Source organism: Rhinolophus sinicus, chromosome 2 (genome assembly GCF_057876585.1).
Source record: "Rhinolophus sinicus isolate RSI-liver-muscle chromosome 2, RSI-T2T, whole genome shotgun sequence".
In the NCBI taxonomy this organism is placed as follows: Eukaryota; Metazoa; Chordata; class Mammalia; order Chiroptera; family Rhinolophidae; genus Rhinolophus; species Rhinolophus sinicus.
Window position 1 is genome coordinate 45123576 of NC_142502.1, and position 24477 is coordinate 45148052.

The 24477-nt window shown below is 37.1% G+C and overlaps 1 protein-coding gene and 1 pseudogene across 3 annotated transcripts in view; one reads left to right on the top strand and one right to left on the bottom strand.

The window, feature by feature from the left end:
- CDK19 (cyclin dependent kinase 19) overlaps window positions 1-24477 on the top strand; it is a 130575-nt gene that overhangs the window by 100654 nt on the left and 5444 nt on the right. For all 3 annotated transcript variants that reach the window (XM_019735007.3, XM_074333445.2, XM_019735006.3), the window contains 8 exons: window positions 4270-4327; window positions 10338-10469; window positions 14836-14979; window positions 15146-15215; window positions 19868-19940; window positions 20411-20508; window positions 21883-21961; window positions 22655-22921. In XM_019735007.3, the coding sequence (XP_019590566.1) occupies window positions 4270-4327; window positions 10338-10469; window positions 14836-14979; window positions 15146-15215; window positions 19868-19940; window positions 20411-20508; window positions 21883-21961; window positions 22655-22921 (921 nt within the window). The remainder of the gene's footprint in view (window positions 1-4269; window positions 4328-10337; window positions 10470-14835; window positions 14980-15145; window positions 15216-19867; window positions 19941-20410; window positions 20509-21882; window positions 21962-22654; window positions 22922-24477) is intronic.
- On the bottom strand, window positions 15855-15951 carry LOC141571991 (U6atac minor spliceosomal RNA; annotated as a pseudogene).

Genomic DNA, 24477 nt, shown 5'->3' on the forward strand with positions numbered 1-24477 from the left:
GGAAGATATTCTCCTATATCCTCGCCCTGCCCACACACACGAAGTTTGTTTTGTTTTTAATAACTTTTTATTTTGTTTTATTGGGTAATATTGGGGGACACTGTGTTTCTCCAGGGCCCATTAGCTCCAAATAGTTGTCCTTCAATCTAGTTGTGGAGGGCGCAGCTCAGCTCCAAGTCCAGTTGCCATTTTCAATTTTTAGTTGCAGGGAGCGCAGCCCACCATCCCATGAGGGAATTGAACCAGCAACCTTGTTGTGGAGAGCTCGCGCTCTAACCAACTGAGCCATCCGGCTGCCCCACACACAAAGTTTTAAAGTTTTGCTTTTCACATTGACGTCTTTAACCCACCTGACATTTATGTGTGTGTGGTATAAGGTGAGGACTCATTTTATTTATTTTTTCCCCCATTTGGATAACCTGTTGTGCCAGCACCATGTATTGAGTAGTTCCTTCTTTCTCCACTAATCTGAAGTTCCTCTTCTTTCACTATCACAGTTCCATCTAGGGACTCAGTTCTATCCCATTGATTGGTTGGTCTATCCCTGTATCAGTATCATACTGTCTTAATTACTATAGCTTTTATTAGGTTGGTGCAAAAGTATTTGCGGTTTAAAGGGTTAAAAATAATTGCAAAAGCCACCATTACTTTTGCACCAACCTAATAAATAAATCTTGATACCATGTTTTGAGCCAGATTCCTCTCCTCATCCTGTACTGCTAACACTTCACAGTATCTTGGCTATTCTTAGCTCTTTGCTCTTCCACATATATTTTTAAACCAGCTTTTCAAGTTCCACAATAAAAAACCCTGATGAGATTTTGATTGAAGTTGCATTGAATTTACAGATAAGTATGGGGAGAATCGATGTCTTTACTATATTAAGTCTTCCTATCTATAAACATGGGCTCTTAATTTATTTAGGGTTTTTAATGTCATTTAAGATAAGGTTTCAAGATGTTCTGTATAAAAATCTTGTACACTCTTTGATACATTTATTCCTAGGCACCTTATAATGGTTTTCTTTTTGTTGTTGATTTAGAAATGCTGCCTTTGAAAAATTATATTTCCTACCATTTTTTTGCTGATATGTAGAATTACAGTTGACTTTTTCATGTTGTTCTATTAGCCAGACATCCTACTAAACTCCCTTCCTACTGCTAATAATTTGTTTATAAGTACTTTGAGTTTTCTATGTAGATAATTATATCATTTGCAAATAAGAATAGTTTTGTTTTTGCCTCTCCAATCCATATGCCTTTATTGTTTATAGCCTGTTTGATAACAATTCCTCGTAATGTCTTGAGACCTGCCAGTACGTAATCAGTATTGGTAAATGTTCCATGTGTGCTTAAGAAAAATGTGTATTCTCTATTTATTTTGTAAAAAGTTATATATATGACTGCTAGATCAACCTTGCTAATTGTGTCCTTTGGATAGTCTGTATCTTACTAATCTTTTGTTTGCTTGACATATCAATAATTGAGAAAAGTGTGTTATCATTGATCTTTTTCCCTCCCTAAAGTTATATTTATTTTTGCTATATGGGTTTCAAGTACATCACAAGTTTAGGAGTGTTGCTCTTCCTGGTGAATTGAACTTTTTATCATTAGACAGTGACCATCTCTACTAATAATGCTTTTGTCTTAAAAGCTGTTTTGTCTGATATTACTGTATCTGATCCAGCTTTCTTTTAACAGTTTGCCTGATACATCTTTTAATAGCCTTTTACTTTCAGCTTTTATGATGCTTCCACTTAGGTGGATCTCTTGTAAATAGTATATGAATGGATTTTGCTTTTAATCCAATACGGAAATAATGTTTTTAGCATGAAAATGTATTGTTTTAGCCCTTTGGCCTAAGTTAGGAATTTTTCCTCCAGAGAGGATTTTCTTTTGCTTCTACTGGTAGCATCTCGGCTTACTTTAGTCCCCTTGAGAGTCTTGGTTGGTTGTGGGGTAGCAGGCTCAGCTTCCTTGCGTTGCTGGTGGCCCAAGGTCAGTTTCTCCACTGAAGTGTGTTATTGGCACCTGCCCTCAGGCCATCCTGCCTTTCTGCCACTGTCCAGCCACAAGGATACATTATTTGGGGTGAGGCTGGGGGTTATTGTAGACCTCTTGTAAGATCAGGGATCCTTCAAGGAATGTTTCTGATGCAGCATGTGTTTCTTTTGTAATGACAGGTTTCCCCAGAGCACCGAGTCAGCCATAACGCCAGACGTGGAAATCTCTTGTATTCTCCTTGTTTTTCTTTTTCCACAGTACTTATCAATAGCTGATGTACTGTATGTTTATTGCCTTTGTCTTCCCCCTAGAATGTAAGCTTCATGAGGGCAAGGATTTTTCCTGGGTTTATTTACTGCTGTATCTCTAGCATCTAAACCACCGCCTGATACTTAGTATGTACTCAGTCAGTATTTGTTAAATGAATGACTAGGGACGGTGGAGAAGGTGGTGTAAAAAAGCCATGCCAAGTATTGTACTTTTACCTTGAAATGCTCTGATACGTTCCTCCATGACCATCATCACAGTTTAGGTGCCCATAAGTTTTCCCTAGACTATTGTAGCCCACATCCAACTGGACTCTGTTTCTCTACTTTGAGATCTATCCATCCTTTCCAGTTGCTACCAGAGATTTTTCCCTCAATATAGATCTGATTATCTCACTATTCTGTCTCAGCTTAGTCTATAGAATAAACTCGTTTCTTTAATGTGGCATTTTATTCCCAACATAGTTTCTAGTCTTATTTCTACACTGAGCATTCCATTATCTAGTCTCATCAAAACACTGGTAGGCTCTCTTAGTATGCTGTGTCTGTGTTTTCATGTGACCACATCATTATTGACAGGTTTCCTTGAGCCTGAAAAGTCATTCTTTTGTTTCTGCTTATCAAAATCTTAGTCATCCTTATATTCATCCAAGGCCATCTCCCTCCTAAAGACTAACATTCACTGAGAAGAATCATTCATTCCCTGCATTTGATTTTGCAATTTTGGTACTTTTCATAGTGCCTTATATTCTAAAAAGCTGTCTGTCTGTCTTTCCCTACTAGATTTTAAGCTCCTTGAAGTCAAAGGCTTCTCTTTGTTTCCTGAAAGTCTCCAGTACAATGTTTTATACATAATGGATCTTTGATAAATCGTTGTCAAACTTGAATTTTTAATATTTGGGTTTGTCTGATGCTAATTTGTCTTTCTGCTATGGTAAACTAATCTTATCTTTTGTCTTCAGTTATCACATGCCATTGACAATAACTTTCAAATCCAAATCCTCCAATTTCCATTCCCTTGATGCGTCAGCATCTCACCTTCCTCAAACTGAATAGTATGTCATCTCCTTCTCTTTGTTGTTCCCCCTCCCAAACCAGTACCTCTCATAACTTAATACAGACAACGTCATTCTTTTAGTCACATAAACTCAAAACCTTCATGAAATCTGTATCGTCCTCGTCTTAATCTTCTGACTTCAACTAGTCACAAAGTCCTAATAATTTTTCCTTTAAGATGTTAACTCAGCTCCATAACTCCCTCTCCATTTCAGCTGAGAAGACCTTGGACAACAGTTTACAGAAGAGACTTACTTGTCCAAAGGCCGATCTCCACAGCTCCTCTGTATCCAAATGGCTAAAAATGAGGATGACTTAAAAGATGGTGGACACGTTGCAGTCTACTCTTCTCTTTATGTAGCTTTGTATCAGCCTTGCTTTTTATTTTCTTACATCTTGAAATTATATTTGGAATTTCTCACTTTTGCATGAACTACAGCTGAAAACACGTATAAATTTTAATAGAGTGTGTTGAATGTTGATTATGTTTTCCTTCAGTAGTTTAGAAATATTTGGCAAGGAATATTCCATTTGATTCATTTAAATGAAGGTAATTATGTTGTGGTTTGAAATTTTGTATATAATTTTTCAACCACAAAAACTCTGTTGTGGACAGCAAGCAGACAGTTTATAATTTATACAGATTTTTAGATTATTACTCATTACTTCTATGGGGTAAATAGAAACGATAGCTTTAATTCCTTTGTAATTATTTATATGATATAATTTTGAAAATAAGATGTTTCCATAGCAAAGATATTTGTGGAAAGTTAGTGTTAACCTCAAGGATGTCAAATGTTTTAACTATGGAGAGAGCACTTGGTATTTGATTATAGTTTTGATGAACATGCAGAAGTGATATTGTCATAAGAAATTTTTTTTCCATTTTAGAGCATGTCAAAAGAATAAACATAGTAATTTGAATGCTCTATTTTTATTTCTAGAAACCAGCAAATATCCTAGTAATGGGAGAAGGTCCTGAGAGGGGGAGAGTCAAAATAGGTAGGTAATTATTTCTAAAATAATTTATTAAGAAACTGAAGTGACTGCAAAAATGGTTTCCCTTTTTAATACTCCTATTTAAGTAGTTAACTTTAAAATTACTTCCTCTTAATATTTTTAGAAAAGATGTTGGGAAATGTAGAGAGACAGTTTGTGAAACCCCTCAGCTTTATTCACAAAATAAGGTTTTATAACTCTAAACTGAGGCAAGCCAGCCCACAAAGAATTCATGCCCGTACAAAACCCCAAGCGTGTGTTTATGCCGCTGTTACCGTCCTGCTCTGTCACCCTGAACACAATCCCCTAAACCTAGCTTTGTGTCAGCTTTACGGAACATTCTTCCTGTGAATACATTCCTCCCACCCTGACCTAATGCATACGGAGTTGCACAGATATCTTGCTCACTGCCCCACACATGCCCTGGGCCAGGTACCAATATATGTTTTCCAAATGAATATATATATTTATAGACTTTCTTACTTGCCAGTCTTGGATTAAGGCACTGACAGGAGTCTTAATCTGTATGTTAAAATTTCCTTTACGACCCTGAAGTTTCTAAAAGAAATTGGCATCATTTTTGCCCATGACAAATTTGGGAGAAAATGAGTTAAGAAATTCTTTATTCTAATTTTTTTGAAGTTTTTTTATACCTCAGTTTTATTTTATATTTTCTATTTTTAAATTTAATTTTCAATTACCATTGATATACAATATTATATTAGTTTCAGATGTACAAAACAACATAGTGATTAGACATGAATATACCTCACAAAGTGACAACTCCAATAAGTCTATTACCCATCTGACACTGTACATAGTTATTACTTATTCTAATTTCTTTGAATAGAAGTTATATTTATTGAATGTTCAATGCTTTTTAGAAGGATTTTAAAATAAATTTTGTTTCATCAACCTGCTGTCTTTGCTATTAGGATATATCATGCTAGTGGTGGTACAAAATTGTGCTAACTTGACTTACTGCAAATTCATTCTGTCCTACTTCAACCGAGCCTGGCCTGCGGCTTGGTCTTCTACTTCCTCAATTAATTTGCTATCCCAGTTCCTGAAGAAGCTGTTCTAAACCAACTTCCCTTTATTTAAGCCTCTACCCTGAGTTTACTGAGATTCAGAGTCATTCTAAAGTTTTGTTGATGTTGATTAAGAAACAGTTACTACTTTCCTTTCCCCTTTCCTTCCTCTTCTCTCTCCATCCCCTTCCTACCACTCTTCACTTGTTTCTCACTCACTCTACCCTCTTTTTCTTACAGGCATTTTTTGAGTACCTACTTTTTGCTAGACTCTGGTGAGAGTAAAAGGGAGCTAGCTAAAGGATGGTCCCTCCCTGTGAGAGACAGTCAAATGAACAGTTTACTATGCAGTGTGACAGACACTTGCGTGTTACCTCATTGTTTCACACAGCTGCCCTCTGTGGTAGATGTTACAGATAAGGAAAGCTGGATTTAGACAAGTTGTAGCTTATTCAGCCTTTCCAAGTCCAGAGTCTCTTTTCCTATAAATGTTGCTGTCTCGTGCTGTGACCTCACTGACCACTTTTTGTCAGCACAGCTCTGTCTTTGAAACGGTCAGAGAAAAGAGTGACCCTTTCCTCCTAAGTCTCATCTAATGCCCTTCTTAGCTTCTAAATGTCTTCCTCCTGTCCCTAAGCTCCTCGTCTTACAGGATCTCCATTCTCCCCGTCTCTAGTTTCTCCCCTTCACCTTCAAGCATGCATGCTTCCCAGTCTTAAAATAAATCTTCTCATACCCATTTTATTTTTTTTTACAATTCATTCTATTTTTTCCTTTGTTCCTCTACTTCTAGAACACATGATATTCACCCATTGGTTCCACTCACCCTGATTTGTTATAATCTGGCCTCTGATTCCATCCCTCAATTGAAACTTCTCTCTAAAAGGACACCTTTGACCTCTGTCTTACCAAATCTAGTGGCCTGTGTTTAGTCACCATTTTCCTTTACTGCCTTAGCCATTTGTTCTTCTGACCAGTCTGACCTTGAGACTGTCTTTTTTCTTGGTCTGTATGCCATTGCATAATTCTGTTTTTCTATATATTACTTTTGCTGTTACTTCCGCATTTTATTCAAGACACTCTAGGCACTGGCTTGGGACATGGTCTCCCTGTATAATTACTTCTTTTGGGAATTGATAAGTTGTGGCCTTACAATCTTGGGTTCTATGAAAATTATTCTAAGAACTGGATCTCAGATTCTATTCTCTCCCCCTCGATAAAATCTTCATCTTTATTTGGTTGCCCTGTTGGCAATCTATACTCCATTATTCCAAAGCAAATTCATCATCTTCTTATAATTTCCCTTCTAAGTACCTGTCATCACATTTAACCCAGTCACCCAAACTTAATGTCTTCTTCTCCTTACTACTCCCAAATATCTGTACTATTTCTGAACATAAATCCTACATTCTAGCCAGGCTAGTTGTTAACTACCTTACTGTTAAGAGTTTTAGGATTGTAATTCTATCCAAGATTAGGGATAAAACCAGGGTTAAAAGTAAGCAATGATTAATAATAGAGGTCAAGTAAACAAATAATCTAGTTGTTAAATTGCTTTAAATTTTGTCTTAATTGCACATTATTTTTAAAAAATTAGTAATCCTCTGGTGCCCATGCTTAACACTTTAATACAGTTCTTTTTGGCTGATAAGAATAGTCTAATGTAAAACACATTATACACTTCCCTATATCTTAGCCTTCCCCTGCTTGGCAGCCCAAAGCCTTCCCAGGCTTTGCCTACAATGTTTATTGCCTTCTTTACTAGTCACAACAAGTCATCATTCAGAATCCAGCTCAAGCTCTACTTTCAATTTAGTCCATTTCTGCAGAGGTGTATCAAACATCGTTCCGCATGAAACCATGAAAGAGACATAGGCTCTTCCCTCAAGGGACTTAGAGTCAAATAGAAACCGATAGCAACTTTCCTTTATTCTTCCAGTACTTATCCTTTTTTATTTTTGTCTCCTCTGTATATCTTGTCACTCACTTTCATGTAAGTTCCCTGATGGAAGACAATGTCTTTTGCTGCTTTTCTCTTACTGGATACTGCCTAATTAGCACCCACCCCAGAATTTTACTACTGCTACCAATTGAATTGAAAATTTCATGCATATCTAATTTTAGGAAAACAGCTGTTAGTAATGTTTAGGCTAGTTACCTTTTGTCTAAATCGGTAATTATTTGAAAAATGGTTTGAAATTCCTTCGAAGTTTATACAATAAACAGGAATTGTTTTTAAGAATGTTTATTGTGTCCTCTGGCCTTGATTTCATTTGACAGTGAATAGGTGTGGCTTAGATAAAAGTAAAGAGGTAGAGAATAAGGGGAGAAATACTGTCTTTGGCCTTTATTTCAAAACAAAATGCTTTTCAATGGATCGAACAGCCTTCCATCATATTACTTTGCCTCAGCAACCATTAGTATCCATTAAGTATATAAAGCCGTGCTTTGAAGTAGGTGTAATATTGGTAAAATGGTTTTGAATACTTGTTTGCTATAGGGAAATTTAGTTAAGGAAGAGTAGTCATTAGCCCAGGCTTTCTTGAATAGCTTTATTTTTTAAGACCTGGCTTCTCCAAAGCATTTTTAGAAAGTCTCATAAATTATTAAACTCTAAAGAAATAATATCACTGTAAATTAAAATCTTAATATGTTTTACCATAACATATTAGTTTTAGATTAAATGATTCTCTAATTAAAATTTTATGTATTGTTTGTGCTTTTATAGTACATTGGTGCCCCTTGTAATCAAAATATACTGTGTATATTATGTTTTAAATTACAGTGGTTTATAATTCTTGTGATTTTGCCTTTGTGACATACAGTTATGACATGTATAACTTACTGGATGTCAGGTCAGTGGTTAAGGACGCAGGTGCTAGATTATAACCTGGTTTTCATGTGAGTACTGAGCTCTACTGACTGTCCCTATGACCATGGGCCTCAGAGTCTTTCTCACAAGTGGGGACCAAAAATACTTATTGAACCAGCATTCTTATGATTATATTAAGTAATATCTGGTGTAGGAGTATATGAACACCGTTTGTAAACTCTATAAAGTGCTTTGTAGATATAATGTATTTCTTCTTTATGAAGTCTTAAGAAAATAAGATAGTCTCCGGGACCTTATTTAGTAATAAATATTCTTTTTACTATTTTTATCCTCCTTTAGTAATATTTAAATCAGTTAGCTTTGGTATAGACCTTTGTGAATTACAACAAATTATCTCATATTTTCTACATGTTCTTGGAAACATGTGCGATGTGCTGGTAACTGGCTCTCTGGGTAAAAAAGCCCCAATTTGTAGCATTTGCCATTTTCCATGATGTAAATATTCCCACCATAGCCAATTTCAAACCACCCACATGATGCCACTGAACTCATAGTTAAGAAAACATATGTACAGATTGGCTCTCATGACCACTTAACCCAGCACACACTGAACTATAAGATATAATCCATTTTTAGATGTATAGTTATATAGAAGTCATAATTAACTATGGAAACTTTTAGACTATCTTTTTTTTTTTTTTAAACTAAAATGTTAACAATTTATTCCATCTTCATGATTACAGACATTACAGGATAGGTGGGTAAACAAGGCAAATAGCAAACTCTTTTCTCCCATTTAACCAGATACAGCATTTTGATGATATACGGTTGATTTAATTCATTGACTCGGGTTGAAAGCTAGCAACAGCAAATCCTTGCAATTTAGGCTCTTCCTCCATAGTACACTCCAAGGATCTTAACTACTGAACTATACTATGATGGTGTTCAGTCTGACATTCTTGAAGTTTTCGCATCTTAATCTGAGATCTGACACCTCTTGTTAAGGCAAGGAACTCACTGTTAAAAGCTTCCTTTTGGCTTACCGAGACCAACAGCAAGCTTAACTGTTAAGTTACTATATAAAAATAAAACTGCTCCCAAGTGTTGATTAAAACTATTGTGCTGGGATCCCTTTTCAGAGCATTAGCTCCCTGAGAGAGAAAAAAGGTTCTAACCAGTTGCCTTCATCAACAGTGACCCCAGTACAGTGCACCTAATGTTCTTCGCAGCATAACTCGAGGTCAGGAAATCCTGATCATCCTGACATGTTTATCATTATTTACATAAAAGGTATATTCAAAGCTGATCCCAGATGAAATATTGCAACCACAATCCCAAGAAAGTCAGTTTTAGCACATTGAGTTCCTGCACATTGCCAGAGCAAATGAGAAATCATCCCAAAGCAGAGTGATGGTTCATCATCTTTTACAAGTGAGAAGAAAACATCAAGGAGGAGGAAATAACAGCACTGCCTCCTAAACTCATTAAATCAATGGCCATCTTCACAGTCTTCACCAAATCCAGAGTGCTCAATTTCCTTATTTTAGGAGTCCATTTTCAAGGTGACTGTCAAGGTCAAGAAGAGCTTTCAGGCTTTTCTTTGCCCTGGCCCATGAACTCCAGTCCTTCAATAGGAATCTCCTTCTCTTTTATTGCTTTCTGAACACATTGCTGGTAGCACTTGAGGAGGTCGGTGCACGGGTCGCTGGAACTGTCCCCCTTGAGGAACTTCTCGGCAAACCAGCGATTGAAGCACTGGTCATACTCGCGCTTCATGTCGGTGCATCTAGACTACCTTTGAGTTGAAAAAAAAAACACCAAGTCTAAGAATATTATTGTAATTGTCTCTGAAAGACAAAAATCTGAAGTCTGACCTGGATTCTAATTCTTACTCGTACTTAGTAGCTCTATGAAAGTAGCTTAGTAGCTTTGGGAAAGTCAGAATATCTTTAAAACTCAGTTTCTTCGTCCGTAAAATACTCACAATAATAGTATCTACCTCAGAAGAAGAAATCGGGTACCTGGTACAGACCACTGGTTGAAAAGGGAGGAAAAGGATTATATAAGGTTAGTAATGTTTGTCATCAACCTTGCATGGTTCCAATAGCATGCCAAACTGAGTTTGATATTAATTTGTTTTATTTTTTAGCTGACATGGGTTTTGCCAGATTATTCAATTCTCCCCTCAAGCCGCTAGCAGATTTGGATCCAGTAGTTGTGACTTTTTGGTATCGGGCTCCAGAACTTTTACTTGGTGCAAGGCATTATACAAAGGCCATTGGTAAGTTAGTCTAAAATGATTTGCTATGTTGGTATCAAATGATCATAAATACCGAATGGTATAATAAGAATAAAGCTGCTTTGTAAAAATCACTTTATGTCTCTTTGTAAAAGTCCTGTTGTCTTCTATATTCCTAGATTTTATAGTCTGATAGATTTGGATTTTTAACTGTGTAGGAGAAAATGGTTCTTTTCAAAGAAGAAAGCATTTTCTGTCAGAGACTAGAGGTATCTGATCCTATTGAGTTGCTATGGAAATGATAGCATGCAAATTTTATTTTGCACTTACCTACTATTGATCAGAAGAACTTGAGAAAGATTTAGAATTGTTTTCTTCACAAAAAGAAAAATGGGAGTAATGTGGTCTTGGAAGAGCTCCTTCTGTCTGGGGTAAAGTTAGTCAGTCAGTCTTTCCTAAGCAAGAAATAATATGACTAATCTTTCTCTCTCGCCATTAGAGTTGTCAGAATGGCAGTTTCTCCATTCTGCCATAGAAAATAGAGTCTGGGTAGATGAACTGTGCTCCACATCTTCCCATCTCTCCGAGTAAAAACGGCTGAGTAAGAAAATCTGTTCTAAACACGCTCTCTGTAGGATTTAAAGTCTGCTTCAGAACAGAAGTGTCAGAGATGTTGTTACCTGGACACTGTATTGTCCTCAGAGGGTCCAGCTGCAAGCTGAGGGAGTCAGGAAGAGAGAGCCCTTCTCAAACCTAGAGATTTCTTTAAAGGAGGTAAAAAGAGAGGCTAGGTAAGGAGTAAATAGTACAGTTCTGTGAAGAAGGGCTAGTTCTATAAGGTACCTGAATTTGCTAAGTATGTTTCTTTAGAGTTTCCTTTTACAGACAGGGAAGAACACCCTTTCTCTGTTAAGCTCATGAAAAACCTGGTGACACCCAAAGACCTATAAAGAAAATTCTTACATTTGGAAAGATTAGACTGATGGTTAACTTATTCATCAGTAAAAAGGGAAATAAAAATGTAAATAAAATTGTCCTCATTCATTGGAAGATCTGATTTCTGCAACACTCACAGACATCCAGAACACATGTATACTTTGTCCAGGGACTGAGGTGCTAGCACAGGGCTGGAGTATTTTATTTTATTTTATTTTATTTTTTTATATTAAATTTATTGAGGTGACAATTGTTAGTAAAATTACATAGATTTCAGGTGTACAATTCTGTATTACATCATCTATAAATCCCATTGTGTGTTCATCACCCAGAGTCAGTTCTCCTTCCATCACCATATATTCGATCCCCCTTACCCTCATCTCCCACCCCCTACCCCCCACCCCCCTTACCCTCTGGCAACCACCAAACCATTGTCTGTGTCTATGAGGGCTGGAGTATTTTAATGCTTCCTAAATACTGCTGAAGAATTTTGTTAAATTAGTGGAAAATCCCGTGATTCTCCTCAGCACTGTGGGGAAAGCCGGGATGTGTTTGACAGAAGAGGAGTGTGACACTGCCCTCTTTAGACCCTTCTGCTAGCAGCTGAGCCCAGTGAGGCTCCATGTCAGAGGCAGCATGGCCACACTGTCAGCAGTCTACAATGGTAGCTGTCTGAAGGGTGAAGAAAGGAGAACTGCAGACTGCAAGTGGAAGGGACGGAGTAGTCCTTAGAATGAGTTCACATTAGAGCCTGACTCTACTTACATTTCAGTGAGTGACTTTTACTGTAGGGCTGTACTTGAGACTTTTAGAATTATGTTTGCCTCTGCTGTTATTAGGTCTCTCTTTCTACTGAGAACAGTAAAATCTCTTAGACAATCTCAGAAGGCATCAGAGGTTAGGAAGAGACTGAAAGTGAGCCAGAGAAGGCGGGAGTGTTAGTGGGAAGCAACAGGTGGTGTCTTAGAACAGGACTGAGGGTGAGACCCAGGGCATAAGGTCGAAAGTATGATAGCAGCAGAATCCATGTGTCTTGGACTCTTATCAAGCACTGATACAGTCTGTATCTAGAAGGGAGATTTCCATTAAGAAAAGGCTAATTCAGCCAAAACCTTCTTAAACAAACGAAGTGACTTTCCACCAAGTCTGTCCTATTAGAAATTCTTATACAAAATCCATGGTGAGGCCCATTTTTAACATGTATGTACCATTAGGTGATTCTGTTGTATGTGGTCCACACACTTTGATGGTCCACACTCTTTGATAGTCCACAGTTTGAGAAGCACGATTTTATGAATATTTTATGATTAATTGCCTTCTTGTTGAGATTAAAAATAAATGTGTTATTTTGGAAATAAAGATAATTGGGTATGAATTGGAAACCAACTATATTTCTTGTTTTCTCAGGGTAAGGAGAACTGAAATTGAATTTTAACGAGCTTGTAACTTACTTGCTTAGTAAATGAGATTTACCACTTAACCAAAGACAAAAGCATAAGCACTAATTTCTAATTTTAGTTAAGTTCCAATTATCCGTTTTGGATACAAGTTGGGAAAAAAGTTAAGACACAGAAAAAGAATATAATCTCCAAATTGGTTATCTTTATGTTTGAAGTCTATTCACAGCAGACATACTGGTATGAATGTACACACATTCACTCATTCTCACTCTTCTCCGTAGTCGTATGTCGGAAATGAATGTTATTTCTATTCAAAGCATAGAAATAAGAGAGTTTGATGATTAATGTCAGTAGAAGTTTATGGAATGACATTTAGTGGGGGAGTAGGGTGGCTGTGTGTAGGTATGAGTGTGTATGTGTGTGAGAGAGAGACAGAAAGACAAGAGAACAAGTCATTAATAGAGGAAAGAGAGCTGAGCGATGGGTATCTATGGTACAGGGACCAGATGACCATTTAAAATTAGAGGCTCATGTGAGGCAGGAAACCATAGAATGTAACACTACCAGCTACACAGGTTCCTTCTCTTAGCAATTCTCAGGGAAATCCAGATCCTGGGTCCTGTCCATTGAGTTGAGGACACACCAGGAATTGGCATGAGCAGCAACATACGTTCATAGTCCCAGCTGAATGCACAGCAGAGGCATCGAGCAGGAAGAGAGATGGGCTTGTCGGAGTCAGTCCTATCAGGGGCAAGAGTGATGAGCAGTGGGATGTGGGAGAGAGAGAATTAAAAAGGAGACACGGAGCAGTGTTACTACTTTACTCTTCAGTGATGGATGTTCATGATGATGGTGACCCTCCTCTGTCATTAAAAAAGATTAAATTATATTTTATAGCCTCTCAGGATGGCAGGTAGTGGTGTAATAAAAAATAGTTATTGAAGGGATATGTTCCCATTATCCAAAACGCTAACTTATGTGGAAGGGAACCATTCCTGAATGGAGTCAGACATGTGAGATATTACTATATGATTTTTTTCCATTTGGCAATTTGGTTTATAAAATAGCTCACAAACACTAATTCTAGCTAATGGATATAATTAGACTTTTTTTCTTATTTAACTTGTCTACGGAATGTGATTTCCACATTCAGTAGGCTACTCAACACTGTGCTTTTCTATACTATACCACAGTCCATGCATTACTAACTTAAAAAAAAATTTATTAAACAGCATTTATTTAAATGGGTAAGTGTGAATATACATCTCACAAAAATTAATTCACTTGTATATTTGGCAAAGCCTTGTGAATATAATATAGTCTCAGAATCTAAATTAGTTTTTCGATGTATAAAATCCAAATAGAATAATCTATAACTGGTGATTTGAAATAGTTAGTAAAACTTTTAAAGATGCCTAACTTTATCCTGAGGTGTTGGAGGGTTGGGTAAACAGCCAAGTGGATACATTTAGATAACACTTACCTCTACTGATGTCTATTGGTATATTTATCAGCTTCTAGACCTTACAATTTATTGAAAAAATTGAGGTTGGTAGTCTTTTAGAAAAAAGTTGAGTTTTTCCAGATCATTTTATGTGGTCTGTACTCTTGGTCTAGACTCACATCTCAGAAATGGTGCTCTGTCATCATGCATTTGATGGCTTTAAAAGAATGTATTGCTATTCCTGATGATGACATTGTTTTAGTCTATCAGATCTTGAGTATTATGTCCTGTATTTATTTGCTGAATGCTTTAGTAATTGAATTATTAATAGTGGTTAGAAAGGCTTTTGCCTAAATAGAAAGTAAATTCATTGCTTACCAAATTGAGTTTCCCAAGCTCAGCTTCATCAGGAAATATACAAGTAAATGCTTTTTTATTTGGCTTTTAGTGTTTTGTGTGATGATCAGCTGTTCATGTCTCATGTGTATGTTTACTTAATGGACATGTACTTTGCATATTGCTTCACTGAAAAGTATTTTTATACATAGGTTGTGATTATACCCAGGAATTATAACCGAAGAAATATAATAAATATGTACAAAAACTATGTATTTTTCTTTCTTCATAGATATATGGGCAATAGGTTGCATATTCGCTGAATTGTTGACTTCGGAACCTATTTTTCACTGTCGTCAGGAAGATATAAAAACAAGCAATCCCTTTCATCATGATCAACTAGATAGGATATTTAGTGTCATGGGGTTTCCTGCAGGTAATTTATTTTCCTTTTCAAAATATTTGAGTCATATTTCAAAATCATTCCTTTTCAAAAACATGTTTTAAGTGTTTTCATATATATTTTTAAACCAAAATAACCAGGAGATTTTTGATAAAAGTAGCACACTATTAACTATAACAATATTCAATTGTTTTTAAAGATAAAGACTGGGAAGATATTAGAAAGATGCCAGAATACCCCACACTTCAGAAAGACTTTAGAAGAACAACGTAAGTAATTCCTTATTAACTACAAGGAGTAACTTCAGTGGGAACTATTTAAATTAATCCTTTAAAAAACCAGGTATAGATTATTATTTAAAGCAGAAACTTAGATTTCAGTATATTAATTATACCTGTGATTTAAAGAAGTTATTCTAGATGTTGTTCACATATATGCTAGGAGTAGACTGTAGTATTTTAAAACTTCTAAGAATTTAAGGGGCAATAGATAGTTTAAATGTCTCTTCTGTTTTAGCATAATAAAGGGCTCAGTTCAAGGCCACAGCTGATTTTATTTTGATTTGAGTAATGACTGGTGACTGAAATGCTGGGCTAGCAACCAAGAAGGATAGCAGAAGGAAGAACACGTGGCTTGGGATCTGAGTAACTGGTGGGGACATGCACATCGGATGGAAATGAGAGGAGAGGAAAGGCGATGGCATGGGAAGAGTTTGTTATAAATATGCATGCCTAGAGGAAAAGTTTGAAGAGGTTCTCTTGGGTAGCTTAACGGAAAAATTTCAGGACAGGATGGCTTACAGGAACAAAACCAGACATCACAAAGAAAAGTAGAGAATGGCACTGGTCATTTTTGGCCCCTCTGTTACACAGTCCATGGGAGGGTCCTTTGCCTCTACCCATCTATTTAAAAAACCACAAGCTATGGTTCGATGCTCGTTGTTAGACTCAAGCGCCTCTTCCATCCTTGTCAAGGGGAGTGCTAATCTTTCCTTTCATACAACACCTATCCATCTCTTAAAGACAGCACTGATATTGCTCAAGGTTTTCTCTTCTTACTCCAGACATTTTCCCAGGCAGTCTCTATAATTCTGATGGCCACAATTTACCAGCAATTAGGCCAGTAACTCCCAATTTATATATCCTACTCAGATCTCTTCCAAGTTTCAGACCCATTTATCTTATTCCCTTTTGGAATCCCTACTTGAATGTTCCCTGATTACTTCAAATTAAATGTCCAAAACTGAACTCATCATTTATCCTCCTAAACCTTTCCTCCTGCTCTGTTTCCTATCTTATACGTCTGATATCTTATGATACTACTCAGTGTATCTGATTCACCGAATTGTTGAAGCCAAAGTCATGAGAGATACCTGATCCTTCTTCTGTCTCCTTCTTCCATTTAAACCCCCTGCCCGCCCCCGGGGTCTGAACAGTTGGTATATCTAGTCAGTTCTTTGTTCAGGGTATCCTTTGAATCTTTGTATTTCTCTCCATTTACCCTGCCACTATTAAAGTGCAGACCACCACTCTCTCACCTAGAATCCTACAGCGGCCTCCTACCTCCCATCTTCATTCCCACTCACTGTTTTTACTGCACTCTTTGTTAATAAGTAAATTGAGTGTCAGTCTTCTAGTTGCTAAGTCACATTGCTCTCAATTTTTTAATACAGCTGACAAGGCCTTGGCTTGTCACCAAATTCATCTCCTAAACCACACTCCATTTTGCGCTCTATACCTAGATGTCGTGAACTTCTTGAAGAACCTCAAACGCCCTGAGCTTTCTTTGTCCTCTGGATTTTTAAACATGCTTTTCCCTCAGTTTAGGATGTATTTTCCTCCCTCGCATTTCATCAGAGTAACTCCTCGTCCTCTTTATCCTTTCTGCTTATCCTTTAGGTCTTGGCTTGGGCATTCCCTTGCCGGATGAGTCCTCCCCTGACCTTCCAGGTCTGAGTTAGACGCTCCCTCTCGACACTGTTATCGCATCCTGTGCTGCTTCCCTCAGCACTGATTCCCCGGCATTACAGTTAGATTTTGAATACTTACCTGCCTTTCCCTCTAGATAGTATGGGTATGTGTATTTTACGCATCATTTTATGCATCCCCAGGGCCTGGTACATAATACATGCTCATTAGTTACTTGTCAAATGGGTATTCAATGAAAGTGGTTCTAGTAATTAAAGATACTCTAATAATATCTTTATAAAAGATGGAGAAAATTAATGAAGGCACTTAACATTTAATTTCATATTTAAAGATCAAAATAATTTTTTTTACAAAAAATGATAGTATTTACAACAACCAGAAATAAAAGGGGGAGAAATTTCAAAAGATAAGTGAAAATCAGTTAGAAAAAGAACAGGAAAAGTTTAGAAATACAAGCCCATACTTCCTAAGCAAACAATTCTACCCACACAAAAGCAGATGACTGATGCATAAGACAAAATGGGATTTTTTAAAAAATTAGCTAAATCTAATATAATACATACACATCATTGAAGTAAAATATAATAAAGAAAAAATTCCAGAAAATATTTCAAACGATATAAAAGGTAAAAGGATAATTTGTTTTCACCATATCAGATAAAAAGAAAAGAACCCCAAAACCTATTCTCAAAGTGAATCGGGAAGGATGACAATAGATGTGTCTATACTCTTTCTAAAGTGTCAGCACTTATTAGCTCATTAGAAGGCAAGGTCAAAATAGAATTGAAAGCAAATCATTAAGTTGACTTTAAAGATTGAATGTTCGAATAAACATGGTCTGATAAAATGCCTCAATGTATATAAGGAGTTTGAATTGCTTTGAAAACCATTCCGCTCCTAAACTATTGCAAATCTGGAAGAGGATAATTCAGAAAATGACAAACAGTTCAGCTTAGCTGTAATACTAGAAAAGATAAGAAGAAACTACCATGGGAATTGAGCAATAGGATTGCTCAGGTTCAAAACTTTTTATATTATGATAGAAACAAATAACCTGGAGTCTGGTGTTAACTCAGTTGATTCGACATAGAAACCAAAAACACATAGACAGACTCCGTTTCTACATAAAGTTTAAAGTTTCTTCCCATTACCAAACTTAGTGGCTACCTTGGCATAAAAATATTCCTGGTATTGGAGGGAAAAAAATTTTTTTTTTACACATGGCAAAGATTTTTTAAATGAAAATACCCAGTGCTGGCAAAGGTATAATAAAACGGGCACTCTTACTTGTATACTACAGGTGAGAATGAAGATTTCTCAAACTTTAATGTCCCTACAGATCACCAGGGGGCCTTGGGATGTGGCCTGAGAATCTGCATTTCTCATGCAGGCTCTCAGGTGCCCATGCTACAGATCTGAGACCCAGGTTTGTATAGCAAGGCTCTAGAGCACATAAAAAGGCTTTGAAATGTACATACTCTTTGCTCTAATAATTCTAAGAATTTATTCTGTGAAAGCAGTCAGGGCAGCCACATGTAGTTAATTGAGCACTTACTATGTATCAGGCATGACGCTAAACCCCTTCCCTACATTTTTTCATATGATCCTCATAACGCTGTAAGGTAGGTATAATTATAATGCTCATTTTTCAGTTGAGGAATCTAAGCCTTTCGTAGGGGTTTACCAACTGCCCAAGATCACACAACTGGTAAATGACTGAGTCATGGTCTGATAGGGCTCTTAGAATGTCACCTACTTTGCAGTGTTGTCTCCCTACAATGTATACCAGATTTACCTCCAAGGACCTGCATTTCATAACTATTGTCAAACAAAGAATATTAGTAACAATAGGAGATACACAACCACTGCAGATAATAAGTTTAAAGAGCATTTGACAAGGAAAAATGTTTATGAAACAATATTAAGTGAAAAAAGTTGGAACAATTTATGCAGTATGATCCCAATTTTATAAAAACAAAACAAAAATCCCTCAGTCTTTGTGTCATTCGTACCTATATGTGTGTATATATAAAAATGCCAAAAAAAAATTATCAATATCTTGACAATGGTTCTTTGTCATTGAATGGCTTGATTATGAGTGATTTTAATTTTCTTCTTTATACTTTTCTATATTTTCTAAATTTTCTACCATGAACATATGTTACCTATTTTTAACCTTTTTAATTTCAAATGTTTCATATATAGGAAAGAAAATACATGATGAAAATATGATATGTAATCTGTTTAGAATAATGAAATGAATACCCATTGACTCACCCCTCAACCAAAGAAATATAACATTGCTAAGATTAGTGAAGTATTCTTTGTACCCTCCCTTCCTGCTCACATCCCTCCCAAAGGGTAGCCACGATTTTGAATTTGTATTTATCATTCCTCACTTTTCATTATGGTTTTACTACATATGTATGTATCTCTAAATAAACTATTGTTCAGTTTGTCTTTGAACTTTCTATATAAACAGTATCATTGTTCTGCAATTTGCTTTTTTTCCTCATTCAACCTCTGTATTCATTTCTACTATTGTTAACATTCCATTCTGTGAATACATAACAATTTAATTACCCATTCTTTAGTAGATAGACATTTGGGTTGTTTACAGTTTTTTCTATTACAAAAATGCTGCCAAGAACATTTTTTTGTCCATGTATCCTGATATGCATGTGCAAAAATCTCTCTTTAGACTAGAGTATGTACCTAGGAAAGAAATTGCTGGGTCATAAGATACTCACATTTTCAACTTTAATGGTTAATGCATAATTTCCAAAGTGATTGTAACAATGTAAACGGTGCAGTGTGTAACAATTCCTGTTTCTTCACACATTTACCAGTGTTTGGTTATGTGTTCCTTTTTAATCAGAAAAGACGGTGGCATAAACACGTACCTTATAGGAAAACCAATCTTGGAGCTTTCCGTTAAAAAACATAAATGGTGTGAGTGTTTGCAGTGATGTGTGATTGTTATGTCCTTACAGGTACGCCAACAGTAGCCTCATAAAGTACATGGAAAAACACAAGGTGAAGCCTGACAGCAAAGTGTTCCTCTTGGTAAGTGCATCTCGCCCAGACTGGGAAGTCAGATCCTTAGCACGGCTCTTAAAGCCTCATCCCATGTTCCCCTGAATTATCCGAGCTATTCCTTCTCTTCAGAATGTCACCTACTCTGCAGTGTTGTCTCCCTACAATGTATTTCCTTCTCTTCAGAAAGAAGAGAAATCGGTGCATGTTTGGGCAAAATTAAATATTTTTCTTTTAAGATGTCACCCTTGACTTCTAGCCTTATATTTTTTTTCCCAATGATTTATCCGCAGAAAAAGAATTAAATTCTAAAAGGGCTTTAATGCTAATGATTTCTGCCAGTTTCATATACTCGTAAATGTGTATAGTGTACCAGTCGTGCAGGGAGCTTTACAAAATGGCATTTGATATTAGTCCTGTTAGACATTAATACAAAAGTCAAAACACTGACTCGTGAACAACCTTTTTATGTGCTATCAATTTCTTACGTGTTGCTCTAGCTTCAGAAACTCCTCACTATGGATCCGACCAAGAGAATTACCTCAGAGCAGGCTCTGCAGGATCCCTATTTTCAGGAGGACCCCTTGCCAACATTAGAGTATGTACCCTACCTTTTCTGTGTCCTTTGCTCCAGGTTGAGGATGTCGGGTGGTGGTTAAAAGCAAGAGAGCGCTTGTTACCAAAGTATTGTACTGTCTTCATTAATACTACCTTGGAGAAAAGCTGCTCAAGAGAAAGGGCCTGTATTTTGAAATAGGCAAAGCTGTAGAGAGTTGTGAATGAAAGCAAGTAGTTTAGGAATGACCATTAATCAGTTTTACAGATAAAAACATAGCTGAGAACAGATGGGACTTTTATAGATCAGTCAGCTAGAACAGTTTAAAACTAACAGTAGGAAACTGAGAGTTTCACATTCAGTGTGCCTGCTGCACTAGCAAACCCCTCTGTGTCCCTTTCCTTCTGATATCCACATGGATAAACTATGCTTGGATTTATTTCAAGTGCAGCTTTTCTTGAGAAAAAAAGTTATTTTCATTGTTGAAGCAAATACAAACTCAATTATTTTTATTGCTGATAAAGTTTGTGTGGAGAAACTTCTATGTCATATATGTCTACTCCACAGCAGTTAACATTTGTTATTGGACATGGACACTAATGTGAAACTTCAGACAACGAATTGTTCTTTTTTCTTTTTCACCTTTTTTATTTTTTTATATTTATGTACTTATTAGTTTCAGGTGCACAAAACAAAGTAATACTTAAACGTTTATCATTTATATTTCTCACACTGTGTCAACCCCCTCCCCCCATCCACTATCCCTCTGACATCGCACACAGCCATTACATTTCCACTGTCTCTATTCCTAATGTTGTACTCCACTTCTTGTAAGTATATACATATATACATACACACACATATATATGTATACACACACACACACACACACACACACACACACACATATATATAAACTTGTAGTTGACATTCATTATTGTTCAGCTTCAGCTTCAGGTGTACAGTGCAGTGATCAGGCATCTACATCATCCCTGAGGTGGTCTCCCTAATGAGACAAGTGTCCATCGGATACCCTACAAAATCTTTACAACATTAATGATTACATTCCCCAAATTAACTTTCGTAACCCCGTGGCCATCTTGTGGTTACCGACTGTGCTTTCTAATCCCCTCCCCCTCCCCCTTATCCCCACCGCCCTCCCATCTAGCATCCCTCAGTTTTCCCTCTATGTCTCTGAAACTGTTTCTGATTAGTTCATTCACCTGTTCTCTTCTTTAGATTCCACATCTTTAATGCTTAAATTCAGTTGTATTGGGAGGCATCCAGCAAATACCAGCCACAAATGAAGACTAGGAATAAGTTAAGAAAAAAAAAGTGGAATTTTAAGTTAACAAGGTCAGTGATAGTGTAGATTTTAGGTCATGACATGTATTCTTTCTTTGTAATGATTTTTAGTGTGTTTGCCGGCTGCCAGATTCCATACCCCAAACGAGAATTCCTAAATGAAGATGAACCTGAAGAGAAGGGTGATAAGGTATGAATGACCTGCGTGGTACATTTTCACTTCTAGAGAGTAAGGGAGGCAAAAAGAGAACACGGGGAAGTTAATTTAATAATCCCTATGTATGTAACCGCCTTTTATTTCATTAAGTATGTAGTTATTTTATTGTAGGTGTACTTTGAAATGTGAAATGTAGTAGCTTACAGATAAATGAACTTCCTGATCTGTTTGAGCCCTGATTCTTCATTGTTGCTCTTGTTTTGTTCAGCGTCATTACCATCACTCTGTACAGGCTGCTTTTCAAAGCATCATTCTGTTCTTGATCATACTTGGAGATATAAGGCTGCTTCCCACACTCCTTGACTTTTCCAGAATCACTATTGAAAAGACTATTAGAACTGCTTTAATGAGTGCAGACCCATTTCCTGTGTGCCTTGTGGTCTTCAGTGGGACATCTGTTTCTGATTTGGAGGATTACTGTGCAATCTAAGTGAACTTCAGAGAATGAGTCCCATCAGGGCTCAGTACTTTGACCTTTGGGGGAGGCTGGATGCCCTGCCTGCTCCATTCTCCACTCCGTCCAGTCACTTTGGTGTCCCTCACAGGTCACAGCGCAGGTTGGGTCAGCAGTCACGTGCGCATAGCAAGTAGTGAAAGAGATTTCCTGTTAATATAGTTCCATACCAAGCTTGCTTTTTTTTTTTTTTTTTTCTTTTCCCTTACAAGAATCAGCAACAGCAACAGAACCAACATCAGCAGGCCACAGCCCCTCCACAGCAGGCAGCAGCCCCTCCACAGGCGCCCCCGCCACAGCAGAACAGCACCCAGACCAACGGGACTGCGGGAGGGGCCGGGGCTGGGGCCGGGGGTGCCGGAGCAGGGCTGCAGCACAGTCAGGACTCCGGCCTTAATCAGGTGCCTCCAAACAAGAAACCACGGCTGGGGCCTTCAGGCGCAAACTCAGGCGGGCCTGTCATGCCGTCAGATTATCAGGTACTCCCCGGAATTGTGTGCTTTTTAATGTTTGTGCATCTTGCGAAATAGATCCTTTATAGAATGAAGTATTTAACTCTGAAGTTAAGACTGTACAAACTGTACAGTTCTGTTTCCAGAGCAAATATGAAAATGAAGATTTTTGTCAATTTCATGTAATTGCAAGGTATTTCTCTTTTGACTTGTTTATCCTGACACCGTGAAGAGGGAAGGTGAGGCAGGCGTCTCCCTCCTCAAAGAAATTTCTCATTTTGCCCATACAGGTGCCTGTCGGCTTTGGGTCAGAAAAGAACATACCTAGATAAGCAATTGAAAAGGGAGAGGAGTGGTAGCTTATTTTGGACAAAAGAAGCTGTGTGCTTGAGAAAGATTTGCTGCCATTGGGTGGAAATAATCAGTAAGTAGCCACATAAACATAGAAGAGAAAGGGATTAAGATTGAATCTTCTCAGAAACAACTATTAAATCTCACTAGAAATAATTTTGAGACTAGACAGTACTTTTCGTTAAAAGTATTTTGATGAAAAGAAAATACGATTGTACAACTAGTTCAGGTAATTAAAGGGGAAATGTCTAAGGGTTGGTATTTGAAGAGAGATTAAAAAAATTTAATGAAAAAAAGAAAATACTTGTGAAAACTGCAGGGAATCTTGCAAAACAACAACAACCGTTTTCAAGGTAGCAACAAGCTAAGAAAAGATCTAAGAAGATGGGAAGAAAAACTTAAAAGTAAAAAGAAAAAAAGGATTAGAACCGTGTGGTCCCTGGGGGACTGGTGGAGGGGGAGCAATTAGGAAAGAAAAGAAAACAAAACCACAGGCAAGGGTGCCATAAACTCACTGGTAGGAACTGGAATCAAGAGAAACATTAACAAGAAAGACATAAATAGCTGCCTAAACAGGCTTTAATTTTGAAAATCTCAACAAACGAATGTGTTTTCATACAACTACTTCTCTGAAAACTTCTCTTGGAAGGCTTCCTACAAGCAGAGGAGCGTAAGATAGCACTGCCATTTGGTTCCAGTTAAACTAATCAAGGTTTCGGTTTGATCCACTAAAAACAGTAGGTCGTGAACCTACTTGAATTTTATTATAAATTCAGTTTTCCCCCTTAACGTTGTAAGCAGTAAGCCTTTACTACTACTGACTCATCTTTGTGTGTCTCTGATTGTAGGATATTAACCTGATTATAGTCAGTTACGAGCAGATCACTTAACTACTGTGTTTATTCCTTTCAAATCCAAGAGTTCTTCAAAATGCTTTTCTTGGTCCATCCTGTGCTATTTACTTAAAAGTGAAGCAGCGTATCTGTGAAATGGATAGCTCTCCGAGCTATTTAGTCGGGAAGATGAGATGAGGTAGGGTGAGGAAGGCCGTTGGCGCCTATCTGCAGCTCTCCCATCCTGTGTGCTCTCCTCAGTGTGCTGTGTCTGCTCTGCCGAAATGAAAGTCGTCATAGCCAGCCTCACAGGACAGGGCTTGTGAGTGGAAAGAACCTTTTTCCATAATAAACTTCAAAATAAAACATAGTTAGAATGTGGAATTTTGAAAGGCTTCT